The 22,509-nt window shown below is 39.2% G+C and overlaps 1 protein-coding gene across 1 annotated transcript in view; it reads left to right on the top strand.

Annotated features, from left to right (window-relative positions):
• The window catches only part of LOC139951327 (uncharacterized), a 30,860-nt gene extending 22,008 nt beyond the window's left edge, over nt 1-8,852 (top strand). Inside the window, exons 12-18 of the mRNA XM_071950177.1 lie at nt 183-357; nt 2,092-2,249; nt 3,148-3,225; nt 4,550-4,650; nt 5,624-5,771; nt 6,764-6,825; nt 8,677-8,852. Of these exons, the coding sequence (XP_071806278.1) occupies nt 183-357; nt 2,092-2,249; nt 3,148-3,225; nt 4,550-4,650; nt 5,624-5,771; nt 6,764-6,825; nt 8,677-8,842 (888 nt within the window). The 3' untranslated portion in view covers nt 8,843-8,852. The remainder of the gene's footprint in view (nt 1-182; nt 358-2,091; nt 2,250-3,147; nt 3,226-4,549; nt 4,651-5,623; nt 5,772-6,763; nt 6,826-8,676) is intronic.
• The last annotated feature ends 13,657 nt before the right edge of the window (nt 8,853-22,509 follow it).

Below are 22,509 nucleotides of genomic sequence, written 5' to 3'. Positions count from 1 at the left end.
AAAGCACACAATTTCACTCAACAAGGGTGTATTTTCTTTCATCATTTTCTTGCAACTTCGATGACCAATTGAACCCAAATTTTCACAGGTTTGTTATTTTATGGTTATGTATGGCTACACCAAGTGAGAAGACTGGTCTTTGACAATTAACAAATGTGTATTTTCCCTGTGATCTCCCATAGGTTGCCCAGAAGCCTTACACAGTTAAGAAGGAAGTCCTAAGACTACTAGATAGCACCTCTACTGTATCATTGAATGTCAAGAGATCTCAACTGACGTTTTTATGTCTTCATTTTCCCATGGCAACTCTGTCCAGCCTCCTGGATGGCCTCAATGTTGGCTCCATCGATGACAAAGGTATAACCATAAGGGAATTCTCAAAAATATTGGTTTACGTACTACATGTGGGGGGCAGCAGACTTACTCGCTATAATCCATTTTTAAATGATAATTATAAAGCCCAGTTCATACCTCCCGCGAATGTGAATGGGAAGCGAATATTGACATCACAAAACAAATAATTTGCAGCAGTTGAGCTGTGCTCAACTCTTGAAAATTATTCCCAGCGAAAAACAAGAGTTGTGACGTCACTATTTGCTTTTCATTCACATTCGCAGGAATCATGAACCAGGCTTCATATAAAAATTTGTATTGTGCATAATGCAGGAGTCTCTACGCGCATAAGATCAAACAAAGAAATGTATGAAGCATTTCATTGCAAAAATGTTGGTTCAAACGGAAATGAGTCTTAAAGACACTGGACACTATTGGAAATTGTCACTGACCAGTCTTCTCACTTGGTGTATCTCAACATATGCATAAAATAACAAACCTGTGGAAATTTGAGCGCACTTGGTTGTCAAAGTTGTGAGATAATTATGAAAGAAAAAAGCACCCTTGTCACATGAAGTTGTGTGCTTTCAGATGCTTGATTTCGAGACCTCAAATTCTAAATCTGAGGTCTCAAAATCAACTTCGTGGAAAATTGCTTCTTTCTCGCAAACTGTGTCACATCAGAGAGAGCCATTTCTCACAATGTTTTATACTATCAACTTCTCCCTATTACTCGTTGCCAAGTAAGGTTTTATGCTAATAATTATGTTTAGTAATTACCAAGAGTGTCCACTGCCTTTAAAGGTCTCCTGAAAATCTGAAGAGAGTTGCTCGTTGATCTTTTTCTCTAGCACTGAGGACTCTGTGTATGAGAGCTTCTTGGAATCTAAGCGTTATCAAAACCTGGAAATTTTCAAAATCCATCTTAGACAATACATGACTCCTAGCCTTATAGATCCTATCAATAAGGGAATCAATGTGTGGTGGAGAGGTTTTCAACCAGTGGTTTAAACTCGCCGAGGCCTGGTTCTTGATAATTTTACCGAGACGAAGTCAAGGTAAATTATCAAGAACCAGGCCTCGGCGGGTTTAAACCACTGGTTGAAAACCGATTCAACACACTTTGATTCCCATTCATAAATACCTTTTCTGTCAAACATCAACATTTTTTGGTCAAAAAGTAAAATAAATGCAGCAATTATAACTGTTCAATGATTTCTTTCAACACAACACCCCTCCAGCTATAAAATGGTAAAGCCCTCGAGTAAACAACTCCTGGTAATTTTAATAGATGTTAAATTTGCATCGGAGATAAAGAATATTAATTTTTGGTTTTTACCCATATACACCGATGTGTGTAGCACTGTATACTCAGTACTTTCCCGAGTGCCTGTGACTCGGGAAAGTACTGAGTATACAGTGCTACACACATCGGTGTATATGGGTAAAAACCAAAAACTAATAAAACTCCTGGTAAGGAGATTGCTGTGCGCGTCGCGTGTATTGCGTGGTGTGGCACAACTGTTCCAGCCGTTGCTCTCGCCCAATAGGAATGAAGAAACTGTCTTATAAGCACAGGTGCCAGCTCGCGTGTCACGCCCATGTTTCAACACTTTTTACTGGTGTTATATCATCCATTCAAACACCCCACGTGATGCCCATTCGACCAATCAGATTGGATAAACTGTCTTAGGTATTTATGAATATACATTCACACAGTGCTTACTACTCATTCATTTTCTTTCCGTCAATGATTAGGTCATGTGACGTTTCAAGCTATCCCATTGGATGATGAAGAGTTGGACTTATCGGTTCCTGTAATCTCATTGGCTGCTTCTGCTCCTGACTCAGACTCGGGATTACCGATATTTGAAATTATCTGCCGGCTGATCTACAAAGAAACACCCACACAGCTTGTGAGTTAAATGTTCAAGACATCTTATTGCTACAGGATGATGAAACTTTGTGTTTAAAATCATGGATTAAGATCAAAAACCCTCTTTTGTTCCCTTTAAAGGCAGTGGACACTATTGGTAATTACTCAAAATAATTATTAGCATGAAACCTTTCTTGGTGACGAGCAATGGGGAGAGGTTGATGGTATAAAACATTGTGAGAAATGGCTCCCTCTGAAGTGCCATAGTTTTTGAGAAAGAAGTAATTTTCCACAAATTTTATTTCGAGACCACAGGTTTAGAACTTGATGTCTCGAAATCAACCATCTAATCGCACACAACTTTGTGTGACAAGGGTGTTTTTTTTCTTTCATTACTATCTCGCAACTTCAATGACAGATTGAGCTCAAATTTTCACAAGTTTGTTATTTTATGTATATGATGAGATACACCAAGTGAGAAGACTGGTCTTTGACAATTACCAATAGTGTCCACTGTCTTTAAATAACACAATGGGTAGCCGTAGGGCTCCCTCTCTGGCGGCTCACAGCCTAGCCTATAATTACTGGAAATTTCATTACATCACATTCCAAAGTTCCAGGGAACATTAGATAACATAAATCACCAATGAATGCACAGTGTGTCAACTACGTCCAACTGGAATTTACATTACTCCATTTACATTCCAAAGTTACGGGAAACATAGATAATATAAATCACCTGTAAAATCAAATTGCGACAGATCTTTTGTCTTAAAATATGCTGGAAGCTATACTTAGTGAGCGTTTAAAAAGTTGGCATATTCAAGGCACAAAAAATAGCACTGTATACTCAGTACTTTCCGGAGTTCCGAAAAAAGAACCAGAATCTTTGTTACATCCTGACATCCTGTTTGTTTTGCTTGCTCTTTATTATGTAGGTTGATTTTGTGCAGCTCTGCCAACAGATACGAGATAAAGTTACAGATGAATCAGCTTTCTTGAGGAAAAAAAGCGTGGTAAAGATTTAAATGATTTTAATTTTGTTTAAATGTTTTGATTTTAGTTTTAGAGATACACAATGCAGACTGACAGTCAACTTCCTCAGTTAAAACAATTTGAATTCGAAACTCGTCTTGAAAAATATCCCAACCAGTCTTTGAACTCTAGCAGTAGTTCACTTCTTCTACTTGCTTATTGGTAACTTAACTTGAGTAGGTGAAACAAAAATGAAAAAAAGATTCCCATAAATGAGTGCTTTTAAAACTACTGTAGCATTAACATCCCAAGTATGCACACAAATAATAATAATAATAATAATAATATGAAACATTTATATAGCGCTCTACGGAGAACAGAGCGCTTTACATGAGACTATGACAACAAAACAAAAGAAAAACAAACAAACTAGGATGGGTGGGGAAAAAGAAATGTCTTGAGGAGGAAATATTGATCTTCAGCGTTTCTAATAGTCTCAATCAGTGTTGTAGTTAGACCAATGTTAGTGGTGGACGCTAAATTAAATTATAACACACCTCTTGCTTGATCTGTATTCTGTTTGGCTGAAACGTGGTCACGTGGGATGAACTAATACAGTCTAGTGATCGCACGCGCACGTTTTGCGGGAACTAATTCCCGAGCGGGCACTAGTCTTTGAAAATAGTGCCCGGTTAGCGCCCTCGCTTGACTTGAACCGTGAAGAGCAACTACAACACTTCCTTTCTTTTCCAGATTTCTGTTCTTATTTCACATTTAAGATCGTTGTGTTATAAAACTGGGATAATTTGGTAACTAGTGTATGTCTATTCCCCCCCCCCCCCCCCCCCCCCCCCCCTCTGGCCTGTGAGTGCAGAGAAGAGGGGCCTATTTCCCTCGGTCTCAGCAAATAGGTTGCTCTTCTGGTCACTCAAAGTCCCTCGGGGGAATATTTTGTGCAATTTGTTAGTTCTGGGCAGGCTTGCCCAACACCGCCTATTGTGGCTACAACATTGTTCTCAATGACCAAAAACAACTGTTGATACTGTAAGTGGGTAACCAGAACACTAGGACTATTCCACCCCCTTTTTATCTTCTGGGCCCAATTTCATAGAGCTGCTTTTAGCCAAAAAATTGCTTAAGCACGAAAACAGCTCGCTTATTTTACACATGTTACTGGCCAAAATTTCATGCCATATACATTGCTTGTGACTGGTATTTAGCAGTTGTTTACTTTAGCATAACAATTTAGTAGAGTCTTGGCCGGTAATCTGAATTTACTAAGCAAGGACTTTTTAGCTTAAGCAAAATGATGTGCAAAAGCAGCTCTATTAAATTGGGCCCTGGTCCATTCCTTTCTGTTAATAGGGTAAGCTTTATGACATTGCGCTTGGCAGTCTGCCAGGACCAGACCATTCCAGGAATAGGGAAGGAGCAGTACTAGCCAAAGCAGAACTCTTGCGCCTCAGGTAAGGTATCCATAACACAATAGTCCACAAATTTATCCCAAATTTTATTACAAATGTTTCAGTCAAATAATTGTAAAAATGTTGAAGGACATTTACTGCTGCTTACTTTGGTTGCAGTAATTTGCACAAAATCTCTCATAAATTACAAACTTCTGACTGTTTTATTCTTTGAAATTTTTAGTTGGTTTTTAATTATGTGAGAATAAATCATTTATGCTACCAATTTATAACAACTATGAAAATGTACTGTAAGCTATCAAGTTTGCAAGTCGTGTACGGTGCTGGCTGTGAGAACACGGAGTCAAGAGAAAGTGAGAGTTCCCACAGAAAGCATTGGACTATATTATTGTGATAACCATTGATACCACTTAGTTTGCTTATTATTTGAATGTCTTATTGATAAATACCTAAGACAGTTTATCCATTTCTGATTGGTCGAGAGGGCACCACGAGGGGTTGTTTGAATGGATGATATAACACCAGTAAAAAGTGTTGAAACATGGGCGTGACATGCGAGCTTGCACCTGTGCTTATATGACAGTTTCTTCATTCCTATTGGTCGAGAGCAACGGCTGGAACAGTTGTGCCACATCAGGCGATACGCGCACAGCAATCTCCTTATAATGAGTTGTTTACCCGAGGGCCTTACCATTTCATTGCTGGAGGAGTGTTGTGTTCAAAGAAATCATTGAACAATTATAATTTTTGCATTTGTTTTACTTTTTGACCAAAATGTGTTGGTGTTTTTTACCTAAAAGGTATTTATGAATGGGAATCAAAGTGTGTTGAATCGGTTTTCAACTAGTGGTTTTAACCTGCCGAGGCCTAGTTCTTGATAATTTACCTCGACTTCGTCTCGGTCAAATTATCAAGAACCAGGCCTCAGCGGGTTAAAACCACTTGTTGAAAACCTCCACCACACATTGATTCCCTTATTGAAACTTTACCATTTATTTATTTGTGTTGTAAACAGCTCAATATCTCATGGTCAATTGAACGCTCTGAAGCTTCTACTGAAATACAAGTTATGGTCAGAGTCTATCAACCTCGTCCAGAAACTTGCAGACAATAGTCTGACTCATTCAGAGCTTTTCCATGTCCTTCTTACATCACTACTACAGGTCAGTTAATATCATCTTTAATGTTTTTATGTTTTAGTTTTGATGTTTCTCATCCGTCCCAAAAGAAGAGGAAAAAGAAACCCATTATATTTCAATCTTGTTTTGTTTTATTTATTAAACTTATTAAAGGCACTGGACACTATTGGTAATTGTCAAAGACCAGTCTTCTCACTTGGTGTATCCCATCATAAGCATAAAATAACAAGCCTGTGAAAGTTTGACCTCAATAGGTAATCAAAGTTGCGAGAAAATTATGAAAGAAAAAACACCCTTGATGGACGAATTTGTGTGCTTTCAGATAGGAATAAAAGACTTCTAGCTAGAAGACTTTTAATATTTTAGTGAGAAATTACCACTTTCTCAAAAACTATGTTACTTCAGAGGGAGTCGTTTCCCACAATGTTTTATACTATCAACAGCTCTAAAATGCTCGTTACCAAGTCAGTTTTTAAGTTAATATTTGTTTTGAGTAATTACCAAATGTGTACCTTCCCTTTAGCTCGAGTCATGTGACTTGGACTCGAGTTGCTATTTTGTTGCTATTATCAAGTTGCTATTTTGTGGACTTTTGTGGATAATTTTATAATTTATTCATTTTTATTGCGCCCATTCCATAAAAAGTACACAAGCGCGTAACAAAATAATTATAAAAATATTAAAAATTTTACAACAGGAAAATATACAGCAATCCAAACAAATGAAAGTACAAGGACCTTACAAAACAATCTGAAGAGTAAAAATTTGAAAACATTAAGACAGTAAACCGAAACTTGGACCTGTAAAAAAAGACTCTCTGGCAACTGTTACAGTGATTGTTGTGTCTATGGACTCTGAAATATTTTTGTGGAAATGTCCATGTTGAGATTTCCTACTAAAGAAAAAGGTTGGTCTTGTCATTTCAATTTTAGATTTATTGACCAATCGGAATCTGCAATATATGTTTTTGCTGACATCTATATGTTGTCAATTCTTTCTTTATTAAAATGTTCCAGGAGCGAGAAATCATTCAACAATACTGTGATCAGCTGTGGGATTGTCTGCCTAAACAGATAAGGTGTGTAAACTGTAATTACCGGTAGATTCTGAGGTACTTACATGTAGCTTAGTTAAGACCATCAGCTGATAATTGCAGGAACACATTGCCTTGGATCCGTCGAGTTGGTCTTTGAAAAGCATTTGTAACCATTTTGTTATAAAATGCATGGTTAGAAAGATGATTAAAAAGTAGAATTTAATGATCCACACACATTTGCCTCGAAACTGTGTGGTTTTCCTTTTACTTTAATTTGACTCCCATAAATGGCCCGACCGTGTTTGTCGACGAGGTAAAATGAAAACCACACAATTTCGAGTGATACTTGTGTGGATCATTATATTCTACTTTTAAAATATCTTTCTAATCATATATGCATTTTAATACAAACGGTTACAGACGCTTTACAAAGACCAACTCGACCGATCCAAGGCAACGGGTTCCTTTATGTTTAGTAGACTTGATGATTTTAGGTCAGTTCTTAGTGTGGACTTGAATCAGATGGTGGAGGGATGTATTTCTGGCCGTTGATGTTTTGAGGACCATTAAGAAACACGAGTTTCTTGCCTGCTATGTATGTTTTTATTAAGCTACCAATAACGATCCAACATTTAGATAGGGTTTCTTGGCCTTGTTGCATTACTGCTTGTCGTTCAGGGCGATATATAATCTTGACTGAGATGTGCCGAGGCTTGTCAGCGGGTGTGTTCTGGATGCGTCCAGATTGGCGCGCATCTCTGGTTGGAGGTCAGATTTATCGGCCAGACGTTCCTTTATTTTTGTCGTAAGGGTAGGATGGGGGTTCATTTTCAAGCTGGGGAATAATAACAATGTCGAAGTATAGTGTAGCGCACGTATCTACCAAACAAGGTAGTCAAGGTGCTGAGTATATACAAACTTTCAGAAAGATAGGTAATTGCAGTGATGAATTTTGAGACTCAATTATAAGGGTTTTCTACAAGGCGCTACCGCGCATACAGCAGCCATAGCCTGGAACACCGGGGCGAACCACTTCTCTTTTCGAAAAGTGCACTGGGTTCTTTTACATGCGTTACACAACACATGGGACCATTGGCTTTACGTCCCATCCCAAGGACGAAGCATTAGTTAAGTGTCTTGCTTAAGGACACAAGTGTCACGGCTGGGGATTCGAACCCACACTCGGCTGACCAGAAACACCAGAGTTTGAATTCGGTGCTCTTAACCGCTAGGCCACGACACTTCTGAGTCTTCAGTTGAAGCTTCTTAAATATCTCTCCAAATGTAGAGTTGACTCCTCTAGCTGAACGATTTTACATCTCGTTGACTCCAGTTCAGAAGTTGTTTCCTTGATGCTGTGTTCTCGTTTTTCATGTCATCAACAGCTTGGGTGGTGAAAATGACGGATTCCCCATCTCCAGGTGTTTTTTTCTATTGTTGCCATTCTTGAAAGAAGAGATTGCCGATTGAATGACTGTGTTAAGTCGATTTTGAATACCAGAATTCTTTTCTTGAAGTTTTTGTCGGAGTAACGAAAATAGAGTGTCAGATGTAGAATCCGACATGGTGCCATCACAGTCAAGTTGGTCATCATGGTCAGCAGACAAGACCAACCGTTTCTTGTCTTTTGTTTTGGTGGCATATTGGAGTTTAATGATGATTGAGAGTTTAACTTGACTTCAGCACAACTGGAGAGTGGACTGTCTTGGTGAATCTAGTGCAAATGAAGGTAGATTTAGTGGTGGAATCCTGTTAAAATACAGAGTAGTTTTAAACGAAGTGTCAATCCATAATATCGTGCCCTCCATATGAGTTCCACAGAGTGAAACAGCTTTATTGGTGTTTCCCTGAGCTACATTTCCTCTTAAGTTTTCTTTTTTGTTCTTGTTTTAGTTCCTTAGAATTCTTGAAGCTGCTGACTACTCACCACCAACCGAGCAATCCCAGAATCCATCTGTGTCAACAGGTCTTATGCCGACCTCAAGATGACCTCCAGATTGGCATGGTCAGAAATCAACTCATGAAAATGCTGCAACAAGAAAAGGTCAAAGGTAAATAAGGTGTAATGGCTGCATCTTGTGAGTACTGAAATAACTTTTATGCCAAAGAAATGAAATGTATGTATAGTCCAAGTCTATATTTTGTGTTTGACTTGAAACTTAAAGGTGGTGGACATTGTTTTGAGGAATATGTATTCTGGCATGACATTCTTCCTACTTGAGTCTGATTTGTGATTAAAATAGCCTGAAAAGTTCATCAAACTCAACACAACACATCCATGTCGATCAGCCTCTGTGTACTCGATAAAATCTTCCAACTTTTCTCAAGAAGTTGAATATCTTGCCTGATTTCTTGTAATCTTCTTGTTCATTCAAACTGTTTTCGACCAATGCGGTCAGATTTTCAGGGGGAAAAAAAACCAGACTATTTTGTGAGTGATTTTGTTGTTTTAACTTGGCAAAATCAAACAGAAATATAATTTTGTTTTGGTAAATTCAAATAGAAAGTGAATGTTTGGAGGGTAATTATTATGTCAATTATTTAACAGAAATATTCCTCAAGACAATTTGTTTATAACCTTAAAAAAAATTTGCAAATTGTACCTTATTTTTAAAATCATGGTAGATTTCAGAAATTTGGTCTAACGCCCTCGCTATGTGGTTAGTTTATATTACTTAGGCAATTAAGAGTTTTCAGCTGGATATTTATCAGTTGAGAAGTGTTTGGATTTGAAGCTTTGCATGGTGTAGTCAGAAGGACAGGAATGAAAAAACCTGATATTAAATGGTATTACAGGGCCTAATAGAGCCGTTTAAGCAGACAATCTTGCTGATTGATTTTACCACTCTCAATCAATAATAATAATATCGAAGTCTTATATAGCGCACGTATCTACCAAACGAGGTACTCAAGGCGCTGAGTATATACAAACTTTCAGAAAGACAGGTTATTGCAGTGATGAATTCTAAGACCCAATTATTTAGCACCTTATAAGGGTTTACAATGTGCTACGGCGCATACAGCAGCCACAGCCAGGAACACCGGGGCGAACCCCTTCTCTTTTCGATAAGTGCACTGGGTTCTTTTACATGCGTTACACAACACATGGGACCAACGGCTTTACGTCCCATCCGAAGGACGAAGCAGTGGTTAAGTGTCTTGCTTAAGGACACAAGTGTCACGGCTGGGGATTCGAACCCACACTCTGCTGACCAGAAACACCAGATGGTTCCTAATTGCTACAAGTAGCATGACAATCTTTGTTAACTAGACTTTAAGTATTTAAGTCTTCAACAATTTTTTTCAACCGTGCAGTTGTCACTACATGTACTTCAGCGAGCTGCCAATCTTCATCTTTGACTTCTACAGTTACTAACAGACCCCTTTCCAAACAGATCACCCGGTTTTTTTTTAGGAAACATGTGAAGTGGAGATGCCCAGTTGCTTTTGGAGGGGCGGACTATACCAATTTGTAGCATAAATGTTCAAATTCATGTTTAGCGATGGTGAGTCTGTCCGGTGCGAGGCGACGAGCACAGGCTGATGTGGGGGGGTCCTTAGTTTCGATGTGGTGCATAACGTCATACTTAATGGCTCTTTCCGCATAGGAAGGTTACGTGATGGTCGGAAATTTGGCCAATAGTAGATGATATGGGGAACATGAGTTAATTTGAGCGGACATGGGACTTACTGATTGTGCCTTGGATGCAATGCCGTTGACTACAGCATTTGTCGTTGCATCAAGCAGTCGTCAATGTCGATGGCGACCATCAGGTTGAAATGTCGGAGGAAATCAGCACCTAGAATGGGCTGTTGAACATCTGCAATGATGAAAATTATTTTTTGCTGAACTGTGTGACAATTCTGTAATATTTCCTGTACATCTTGGAAGTTTTTTTCATATGATGGCTTCCTCAAAGGTTCTCTTCTCCTTTATCCAAAATGTGATGGTTCCAGGCGTTATAAATAAATACTCTCCAATTGCAGCCTTCGCCAAGCAAGCAGTTTAAGTCGGCTGTTGACTGAAGGGTTATACAAGAACCCTTGCTCTTGCATCCAAGGGAGGCAACGTCCTGGAATAAGTTTTTAGGAATACTTAGGTCGATCTTCACAGCATTGTCAGCTTTGCATCGGCCATGTAAATTTTCTTTAATTGATGTCTTTAGTCTGGTGTTTAGGTTAAATCAAATTTTGGCACATCAATAATATCCATATCTGCTCTCTGCGTATCGTAAACTGTTGATTGCCACTCGTCGTCAGTATGTAGTACACTTTATCAAAAAGCTTTCTATCAATTTCTTCAGAGCCCGGTATTACCCAATGGGCAGAGTTGAGTTGTAGATTATGTTTGTATTCCTTTTTTTTTTTCTTTTCTTATTTTATTTTCTTTAGAATTGGGACCGTTTAGGTTCCATTTATTGCAAATTATCGACACACATTAAAAAGAAAGATCTACTTGTAAATGCATGGAAGGGTATCGTGGCCCTTAATGACTATCACAGCGAGAGCTACTTCTGAGAAGGAATCTCCTCTTTTGCCCCTGTCAAATTTGCATAACTTATGTAATGAGTTCTCACATGTTCAGTTGTTACTTTAGAATGTGTTAGTATTGTCAAAGATTCCACAGTTTCATCGATCTCACTCGAACTGCTTGATGTTAGAAGCAAGCCTACTTATTACATTTCCTCGCGGGAATTTTGCTTGTACTTCCTAGACATCTTTTAAGCATTTTTCATATGATGGCTTGCACAGCAATCAACTATTGTCGTCTTTAACTCATTATCTTTGGTTGAACTGTGTGACAATTGTGAAGTACTTCCTGCACATCTTAAAATTTTTGTTTATATAATGGCTTCCTCATAAGGTCTCCTATCCTTCATCCAAAATGTGATGGTTCCAGGCGTTACAAAGGCAAAAAAGCAGTTAAAGACAGCTGTTGACTGAAGGGTTATAAATACAAGAACCCTCACCATGTACATCAATGCTTTTATTTTGGGATATGTTATTGAACAAAAAGCCTAGTTACTATTTTCAACTGACTCACCTTCTTCGTGTTATGTTTTGAATGGAAATGGTCCAAGAAGCCACTGTCATCTGGGCAAATACATCTGCACCAGAAACAAGTAACCATCTGGCTGGTCGCTCGACTCTTTTAGGTTCTTGCTGGATTCAGGGGTGGCTGCTTCACGTCGGCTTTTTGTCTTTTTTTAGGAATGATCAAAGAGTATATACATGTATGGATACCGTGGAAATCACTTTATTGGCAAAACAGTTGTGAAATTAAAGACAGAGTAGAAATGAGTATTATACAAGTGTGCAAACACCCCAACAAACAAACAAACAAACAAGCAAACAAAAACAAACAAATATTTGGAGACATGTAAGATGAAATACAAGTAACATGTCTTGTATATTTGGCCATACGGTCCATACAATTTCTCATAAGTCCAGTTGTTACTTTAGAATGTGTTAGTATTGTCAAAGATTCCACAGTTTCATCGATCTCACTCTAACTGCTTGATGTTAGAAGCAAGCTTATACCAATACATTGCCTCGCAATAAATATGATGGTTCGCACAGCAGTGAATTACCGTCATAACCTTTGGCTGAACTGCGACAATTTTGTAGTATTTCCTTCACATCTTGGAAGCATTTTTCTTAAGATGGCTTGCACAGCTTTGTCTTTTTTAAGTCATTATCTTCGGCTGAACCAGTGACAATTCTGTTGCATCGCTGTAGTGCAGTCTCACAAGTAAATACCTTCAAAATTGAAAGTAGTAATGTTGAACTACCTTCAATATGTTCCTCAAAAGTTCTTTTATTGTCATTGTGACCATACAGACATTGCTCAGAATTTAACAAATTGTTGCAGCACTGTGATCTGTGGTTATTAAAGATGCCATTACAAATGGAGGGGATCCTTTTACTGGATATGGAACGACAAGATCGTGTAATTGATACTTTTTAAGCCTTTGAAATGTTGAATTCTTACGTAACTATAACTGACCTTGTTGCATCAAAAGAAATGATATCTTTTATACAGATGTAGGCTAGAGAATAGGTTAACTGTAGCCGGAATCAAAGAGACATACCTTTAGAATCCATGAAATCTTTCTCATCGAGTCTGATTGCTTATTCCTTTAAAAGGTCTTGTGTTTCACTTTCATATGAGTTTGACAATTGTTTTGCCTCGCTTGATATTGAATTGTTACGTATAACTGACCCTGTTGCAACAAAACAAATGATAGAGATGTAATGATAAACCCTAATGCTGTCTTCAGAGAATAGTATAACTGTAGGTGGAACCAAAGAGACATACCTTAGAATCCCTGAAATCTGTCTCTCTGAATCAGATTGCTTTTTGAATATCTTTAAGAGTCCTCGTATTTCATTTTCATGTGAGTTTGACGATTGTTTTTTCTTGTTGTTATTTTGTACGGAACAGTTTTCTTTGGGGCTTCATTTCGACAGCATGACAGGAATTGTTGATCGCTCAATGATTTCAGGTTATCCAGATGCTCGCATCTTGTCTTTTGGTGAGCTATTAAATCTTCAGGGTAAAGTATTATGTAAATATCTCCCTTGTCGTTGCTATTCTGGTGTGTTGTTTAAATAAAATGTTTACTTTCAAGTCGCTCTCTGAATGCATTGTCATCTTATATTTTACACCACAGTTTTTTTAAGTTACAATACCAGGTCACGCTGACATTTTAAAGGATTTTTGTATCTTTCTCAAGAACTCCCAAGTGGCTTCATTTTACTCTTCCTGTAAAATGCTGTTGTAAAGTCTGAGCCAGTAAAAGCATGAATTCTTGGCATGGCTGCAGCTAATCCCTTTTGCTTTGACTTGAGGCTGGTGGCAATGTTGCTGACATTATGTTGTCCATGCTTTGGGATATGTTATTGAACAACAAGCCTTATTAATATTTTCACCTGACTCAACTGCAAATGATTTTAAGAAATACTTACATTTAACACAAAACTTTGGCCTTACACGTACCAAAAGAAAGTCCCTAACAGCATCCACAGGCTATCTCCAGGTCTTCCTCAGTTGGGTTGTCTGCGCCACAGTCCAAAACCGCTGTCTCCAACCGCTCATTGGTGTCCATGTGTCTTTCCACCAGTCGGTTCTTGTAAACTGTCTCTACTATTGTCTTAACACGAATAGTCACCAGTCTCCGGATCTTCCCTGGGGGTAGGGGCGACTCGGTTCTTGTAAACTGTCTCTACTATTGTCTTAACACGAATAGTCACCAGTGTCCGGATCTTCCCTGGGGGTAGGGGCGACTCGGTTCTTGTAAACTGTCTCTACTATTGTCTTCCTATGAATAGTCACCAGTCTCCGGATCTTCCCTGGGGGTGGGGTCATCTCGTAGTCAGCAGGTGACTCCAACGGGGGAATTGATGAGACGAAGATGAAGAGGCTGATGGGGAGGCGGGCCGAGGCGCACTCATCGCCAACATTTCCCCTTGGTTTTCCTCTGCGGATGATGTTGCTGGGGGCAGGGGGCGCATTTGCAGTGTCCTCTAGCGCTGCGATAGGGCAGGGCAATAACGAGAGAACTGCTGCCTCCTCGTCTGATGGCACCACTACTGCTCCTGGCACTTTGGCTACACATACTCCAGGGCCTGCACTCTCTTCTTGGGGAACCATCGAAGCCACTTCCCCCAGTTCATCTTTGTGAAATCGCTGATAGTGTTTTACCATGGTTGGGCGAGATGTGGCCTTGTATCCTTGGCATTGCTGGCATACTAAGTATTTGACCGGCCCATGGACGGTTCTGATGTGCCCCCACAGGGCCTCATTGTGCTGGAATTCCTCTTGGCACTCCCGGCACTTGAACCCTCTCTTTATGTAAAATCAAGGTGGAAGAATCACATACATGTAATAATTAATAAATTCACGGATTGCACATTATTATATTGGAAATGTGATCTAAGGAAATACTTACATTTATGAAAACTTTGGCCCTACGCATGCGAAAACAAGTCCCTAACAGAAAAGAAAATCCCTAACAGCATCCATACGCTATCTCCGCATTTTCTTCAGTTGGGTCCTCGACGCCACCATCCAAAACTGCTGTCTCCAACCACTCGTTGGTGTCCATGCGTCGTTCCACAACTCGATTTTTGTACACTGTCTCTACAATCGTCTTCACGCGAATCGTCACCAGTCTTCGAATCTTTCTCGGGGGTGAGGAAATATTATGACCAGGGTACTCCAATTGGGGAAACGATGAATGGCATGAGGTCGAAGAGGCTGGGGAGGTGGGCCGAGACGCACTCATCACTAACATTCCTCTGCGGATGATGATATTGCTGGGCGCAGGGGATCATTCGCAGTGTCGTCTAGCGCTGTGATAGGGCAGGGCTGTAATGAGAGGACCGCTACCTCCTCCTGTGATGGCACCACTGGTGCTCCTGGCACTTGAGCTACCGAGACACTTGGTGCCGCACTCTCCTCTTGGTGAACTATCATGACAACTTCGCCCAGTTCCCCTTGGTGAAACCGCTGGTAATGCATCAGCATGGTTGGGCGCCATGTTGATTTGTGTCTGTTTTCCAGCAAAGCGTGCCATGACAAACATTAAACCAAAAATATCCCAATTATAATAATTTTCACAATTTTACACCAAAATTGAGTTGAGCCTGCCGAACTTGCTGCTGGGCTAGTTTATTCAACTGATTTTTACATTTTTCAGTAATTTTACTCTTTACATTGTATTACATCCTTTTTGTCATTCTCTGATATTCAGTATACCACACGTACATTTACAATGCAAATGACATTCTTATCGTCTGCGTGCCATTGCACACATGGCCCTTCAGGCTGCTCCATGTGGAACTTTTCCCACTTACTGTGCCAAGGGTTAAAAACCAGAGATAAAACTCTTTGAGCTAAAAAACTCTTGAAAACCTTGTGGCCTACTATCCGTCACAAATTTAGCAAAATGAATAAATCTACACTTCACATTATTTTGCGAAAGCTTAGGCTTAATTTTGTTACAAATTTAGCTAAATGGAAACTTAATACACTTCTCAAATAATTTTAATGCAAATAATTCTAGAAGTAATTAAATATATCCCTGTTAAAGTAACTCTATTTGCATTATGGTAATGACCTTCAGTTCCTTTTTTTTTTTTTCTTTTGTCACCAAATATAAACGTTTACATCTTTCAATTCTAAGGGCCATGAATAATTTCGTCCCCTAAAATTAAGCTATAAAACAACTTAGATTTACAATAACTTATGGTTTGTAATAACTTATGGAAACCGTTCCAATCTGTGTCTGGTTTGTATCACCTTATTAAATTTCAAACATGTATTCCCTCAATTTAAAATTAACCCGTCCCAGCAGAACGGTGTTCGCGGGCTAGAATGACCCATTCTCTTTGTTGTGGCGCCTTCAGGAATGCGCCACACCTTGGGCTACTTTCTTAGCCCAAGTTGGGATTTGCGTACCAAATTCTTTGCAAGCGTACGCGCTTGCTAGTGCCCAACAGACAATATTTTCCTGCTATACGCTGTAACGCAGGAAAATATATTTCCGCGGCATTGCTGGCAGATTGAGTACTTGATCGGCCCATATCCTGATGTGCCCCCACAAGGCCTGGTTTTGCTGGAATTCTTCCTGGCATTCCCGTCACTTAAACGCTCTCTTGCACTTCCTGTTTGACATCTCTGTGTATCTGTGGATCAACAAATGTTAATTACCCTTTCATTACAATCTCTATCTTTCTATAGTCATTGGATCAAGAATGGTGCCCATGATGAGCTAGAAAATAGGAGATGATATTTGGGATTTTGTGTACTAAGTAAAAAAAATATGTACTTTACATTCTCCCCTGGAAAAACAAATTTTGTCCTGAACATTTCAGTTAGCATTGAAACTTTTTTTTTTTTTGTCAACACCAGATCAAAAAATTTAAAACATTGCCAAACTTTTTTCGCAAAAAAATTAGTACTGTTTCTGTGAACCAGTGGGACGGATATCAGACTCATTTATGCAAAAAAAACAGTTGCTATTCATTATAATAATAATAATAATAGTAAAAATTTATATAGCGCCATATCCATCGAAAACAATGCTCCATGGCGCTAATACAGAGAAACATTAAAAATTTAGATAATCAGCAAAAACAACAAGATATAAAAATAAGTTCAAAATCAAGCGAACAATGACAAGCAATTAAAGAAATTAACAATAAACAATGGAAAAGTATAAAATATACAATAGTATGCACAATTTAAAACTGCAAAGAGATTGTACAAACAGACCAGCTGTGACCCAATAAAATTGTAAAATGAGACATTCACTAAAACTCCAGGGAAATGATAATTAATTACAGAATGGAAAATAAGTGCTACAAGAGACCTTAAATGAATAATAAAAAACACAACTACTTGAACAATAAACAGTTATAAAAATGCCTTTCGAAAGAAATGGGTTTTTAGCCCGGATTTAAAAACATCAATACTTGCTGTTTCCCTGAGACACAAATTCAGCTGGTTCCACAAGTTAGGGGCAATGGCGGAAAAAGCTCTATCCCCAAAAGTACATAATCTGGTATTGCAGTGTTGTAGTCTGGTTTTATCACATGATAACCGTGTGTGTCTACGTGAACATGAGCTAGTAGTATGCAGTAATTTACAGAGATAGTCAGGGGCTAGACCATTTAAACATTTATGAACTAGAAGACACACTTTATACATGATTCTATAATTTACCGGAAGCCAATGTAGCTTCATGAGAACAGGGGTTATATGCTCGAATTTTCTGGTTCCTGTGAGAAGCCTGGCAGCAGAATTTTGCACTCGTTGTAACGGTGCCAGTGTGGACTGGGGTAAACCTGCAAACAAGGCATTGCAATAATCTATCTTGGACATGACTAGCATTGTTATAACTTGCTCAGTGACAGAATAATTCAAGTATTTCTTGATCTTACTGATATTATGCAGATGGTAAAATGCATTGCGAGATACCTCACGAATGTGACTTTGCATGTTTAAGTTACAATCAAAGATGACCCCAAGATTTTTCAACTGTTTTGATGATTTAATGCAGTGACCTCCAATATTAATGTCTACAGCGGAAACTTTCTTCAAGGTCGCAGCGGTGCCAACAACAAGAGACCTGCGTTGGGATCGTGTCACTCTGGGATGTGGTGTACGGGGATTCATTAGGTGTTTCCCCCAATACGAAATGAATATCGGGGCCAGGGATTCTAGAGTAGCTTATTCCAGAAAATCAAAACCGCGGCTCTGGATTGAAAGGTTCCATCTGCGGCTCTGGATTGAAAGGTTCCGTCTGCGGCTCTGGACTGAAAGGTTCCATCTGCGGCTCTGAATTGAAAAGTCGGTCTGCGGCTCTGGATTGGAAGGTTCCATCTGCGGCTTTGGTTGAAAAGTTCAACTTCTGGACATATATTTGCAATTAAGTCTTGTGACATTGGTTGATTCTGTGCTCCGGGAATACTGAATTGAACGTCCTCATCTGCTGAACTATCGTCGCTGTGTTCACGTGAATTGGGAGACCTGCGTTGGGATCGTGTCACTCTGGGATGTGGTGTACGGGGATTCGGTACTTCTTGCTCATCTTTGGCAAGAAACTCGCAAGGAAGGAGATGGTTGTGATGGAGAGTTCGAACTCTACCAGCTTCATTTTCTTGCTTCACGTCATACACCGGCATATCACCTTTCTGCTGAAGAACCACATGAACCTTCTTCTCCAATAAGATTCCAGCTTACTCGGCTCTCCAGGAAGAGCTAAACGTCCGACGAGAACATGGTCTCCTACATTTAGACAACTGGACCTTGTTTTCCATCATGTCAGGTACATAACTATAATCCTTTGATGCCTTCAACTTGCAATGTATTCATTGGCTCGTTTCTACCATCTTGCTTCGTACCTGGGTGTAGTTCAACTAGAAATATTAAAACCTTGTCATGTGGTGTTTGTCAAGGATGTCTTGAACATTTGGTGGGGATTTAATTTAGGAGCTAACCTAGGACCTACTGTCTTGGGTTGTCTTCTCTAAAAGCTGGCTGAGTGTAAGGTTGCATATCATTGAATCTCGTCTTCAGGATTGATGCCATCATGTCGGATGTAATTTGTAATCCTTCACAGCTTTCATCTTGACTGCTACGTAATCGTTTGCCCGTTATGACCATCTTGCTCAGGTTTACTTCACAATTCAAAGGTTATTTTTAATTGAATTGTTGTTGTAGAGAGGTGAAATAGTTGTGTTTTAAAATTTTTTTTGCTTGCTCTGTTTATTATTCTTTAAGTTTATTCATGTGTTGGTCTCATGCCGTGCTTGTAATCCTGCGTAGTTTCAAATTCCTTTAAGGAACCTAAGAAAATTTGAGCTCAATTGGTCGTCGAAGTAATAACTATGAAAGAAAAAAACACCCTTGTCACCCAAAGTTGCGTGCTTTTAGATGCTTGATTTCGAGACCACAAAATCTAATTCTGAGGTCTCGAAATCAAATTCATGGAAAATTACTTCTTTCTCGTAAACTACGTCACTTCAGAAAGAGCCGTTTCTCACAATGTTTTATACTATCAACCTCTCCCCATTACTTGTTACAAAGTAAGGTTTTTGCTAATAATTATTTTGAGTAATTACCAATAGTGTCCACTACCTTTAAAGGAACACGTTGCCTTGGATCGGACGAGCTGGTCAAAACAAAAGCGTTTGTAACCGTTTTTTATAAAATGCATATGGTTGGAAAGATGTTTTAAAAGTAAAATACAATGATCCACACAAGTTTGCCTCGAAATTGCCTGGTTTTCCTTCTACTGTGCGAACTAACATGGTCGGCCATTTATGGGAGTCAAAATTTTGACCCCCATAAATGGCCGACGTGTTAGTCGACGAGGTAAAAGGAAAACCACGCAATTTCGAGGCATGTTTGTGTGGATCATTGTATTCTACTTTTACAACATCTTTCTACCCATATGCATTTTATAAAAAACGGTTACAAACGCTTTTCAAAGACCAACTCGACCGATCCAAGGCAACGTGTTCCTTTAAGAACGTCTAACCGGTCTTGGCACTGATCACCGTTGCAGCTATTTCCCGCCGTACATGCCCGATGTGGTCTGTTTTGAGTGTATTCTTTTTCCATTTCGTTCATTAGTGTTTTATGGTCTCATCAAAGGTCCAAGATTTCTTACTTTTCTTTGACATGTACATCACTGTGTTTCTTCCATGCCATGCAAAGCTTCAAATTTTACTTGTGACAAGTATTGCCACATGACAAAACTCAGTTTGCATTAAATCATGATACCTCTTCCTGGTGTAGACCTGATAACTTTTTAACCAGAATTAGTTACTATTTAATTAACCATATAGAGTTATATAAAAGAACTAGAGGGCGCACTAGTGATGCTGCTTGCACAAACGCGACGGGACGGCAAGGAGACATGCGGGCATATTTGTATGTGCATTGAATATGGCGTACTCGTTGGAGTTTGTGTTTATAACGCTATGCAATGCTGTTTTGTCAATTTACAAAATGGCCGCACACAGGGACGCCTAAACACATGCTATGCGATGCTGTTTTGTCAACTTACAAAGTGGCCGCATGCACGCATGCCTGGCCGCGTATATAGGCCAGTGTGCCCTCTAGTTCTTATTTATAAGTCTATGGCTAGCACCTATTAATTTAATTGGGGCACGGGACACAAGACCGCTATAATCAGGCACTGAGTTGTCTTGTACTTGCTCCAGTAGTCAGGGCCCAATTTGTTAATGGAACACGTTGCCTTGGATCAGTCGAGTTGGTCTTTGAAAAGCGTTTGTAAACCGTTTGTAATAATAATAATAATAATAATAATTTGGGGGGCTAATCATCCTTACTCGCAGCTTAGAGCTGAATTGCGAAGGACGCGGCTACAACATGTTCGAGAAGCAGGCATGCAAGGGCGCATTCAGCTGCCAGCCACATCAACTCATTATGACCACGGAGCACAGCCAAGATCGAAAGTGTTTGATTTTTTCCTGAGGGAGGAAAACCGGAGTCTGGAAAACCCTCGTGGCACAGCAGAGAACCAATGCACAACTCAACTCACATATGGCCCCGACCGGGAATCGAACCGGGGTCACCTTGGTGAGAGGCGAGAGGCGAGCGCATCAAGCCAACCGTGCCACCTGTTGTTTGTTATAAAATGCATATGATTAGAAAGATGTTTTAAAAGTAGAATACAATGATCCACACACATTTGCCTCGAAATTCCGTTTACTTTGAGAACTAACACGGTCGGCTATTTATGGGAGTAAAAAATTTGACTCCCATAAATGGCCGATCGTGTTTGTCGACGAGGTAAAAGGAAAACCAAGTGATACTTGTGTGGATTATATTCTAGTTTTAAAATATCTTTCTAATCATAATATGCATTTTATAACAAATGGTTACAAACTCTTTTCAAAGACCAATTCGACCGATCAAAGGCAATGTGTTCCTTTAAAGCCTGTAATTTTACAAGCAAAAACAAATCTTGCTAAAACAGAAACTGGTTACCAGCCAAAATTCTGTAAGGTTTAAATTGTTGCAACTGGTGGCCATTAGTTTTTTGCCTAGCAAAGACATTTGCTATCCAGTATTTTCTGCTTAACAGCTTTATGAAATTTGGCCCTGTGCTCTGGTGCAGTTAAAGGAAAAATACCTATAAATTGTTTTAAAAGAAATCAATTTTGTGATTCAGTTGTATGTACATAAGATCAAAATATTTGTGAACCGATGCTATTTTACTTAAAATTTATAGCAGTGTTGTGAAAATCTTATATAACTAGATAATATACAAGGAAACTGCTGGACAGATTGACTGAAATTGAAATGAAAACCATGATTTTTGTTTTGATTTTTTTTTCATTGATTTTGTTTGTTAAGTACAGAATATACAGTGCTAAACACCCATAAGTGTATTATGGGTAAAAATCAAATTTAATATAGTATAATGATTAGGGGGAGGTGATCCTTTTACCTTTTGAAGCATGTTGGTCAACAAATGGCAAACCGTGTTGGTTCACAAAAAAAAAATGAAGACCGCACAATTTTTCTTACTGTCATTTCATTGTGATGCTTGTTGTATCCAAACAGTGCTCTCACTGAGGTCAAACAGTGCCTCACTGAGGTCAAACAGTTCCTTTACTGAGGTCAAACAGTGCGCTCACTGAGGTCAAACAGTTCCCTCACTGAGGTCAAACAGTGCGCTCACTGAGGTCAAACAGTGCGCTCATGAGGTCAAACAGTGCCCTCACTGAGGTCAAACAGTTCCCTCACTGAGGTCAAACAGTGCCCTCACTGAGTTCAAACAGTGCCCTCACCGAGGTCAAACAGTGCCCTCACCGAGGTCAAACAGTGCCCTCACTGAGGTCAAACAGTGCCCTCACTGAGGTCAAACAGTGCCCTCACTGAGGTCAAACAGTGCCCTCACTGAGGTCAAACAGTAACGGTTGATATGAATAAGTTATACTTATTGTACACGTGAACAAATTTTAAAATGTTATTAAGTCCAGATTATGAATAAAAGTCGAGCTGTTTGAGCTTTTAGCTTACTTGTCTCGCTGTGTAGTTCTTTTGTTCCCTTAGCTAGGCCTTGATTTGGTTATATACTTTGCGTAGGGTCATAGGTCAGGTGTAGCTTGATCAAGACTACTTGGTGTGAACCATTTGCATAATGGGTGCACCAAACTAAATCGTCTTCTACAGCAAAAAGT

The sequence above is a fragment of the Asterias amurensis genome, chromosome 19 (genome assembly GCF_032118995.1).
Source record: "Asterias amurensis chromosome 19, ASM3211899v1".
Classification (NCBI taxonomy): Eukaryota; Metazoa; Echinodermata; class Asteroidea; order Forcipulatida; family Asteriidae; genus Asterias; species Asterias amurensis.
This window is presented reverse-complemented; position numbering and strand designations above follow the sequence as displayed.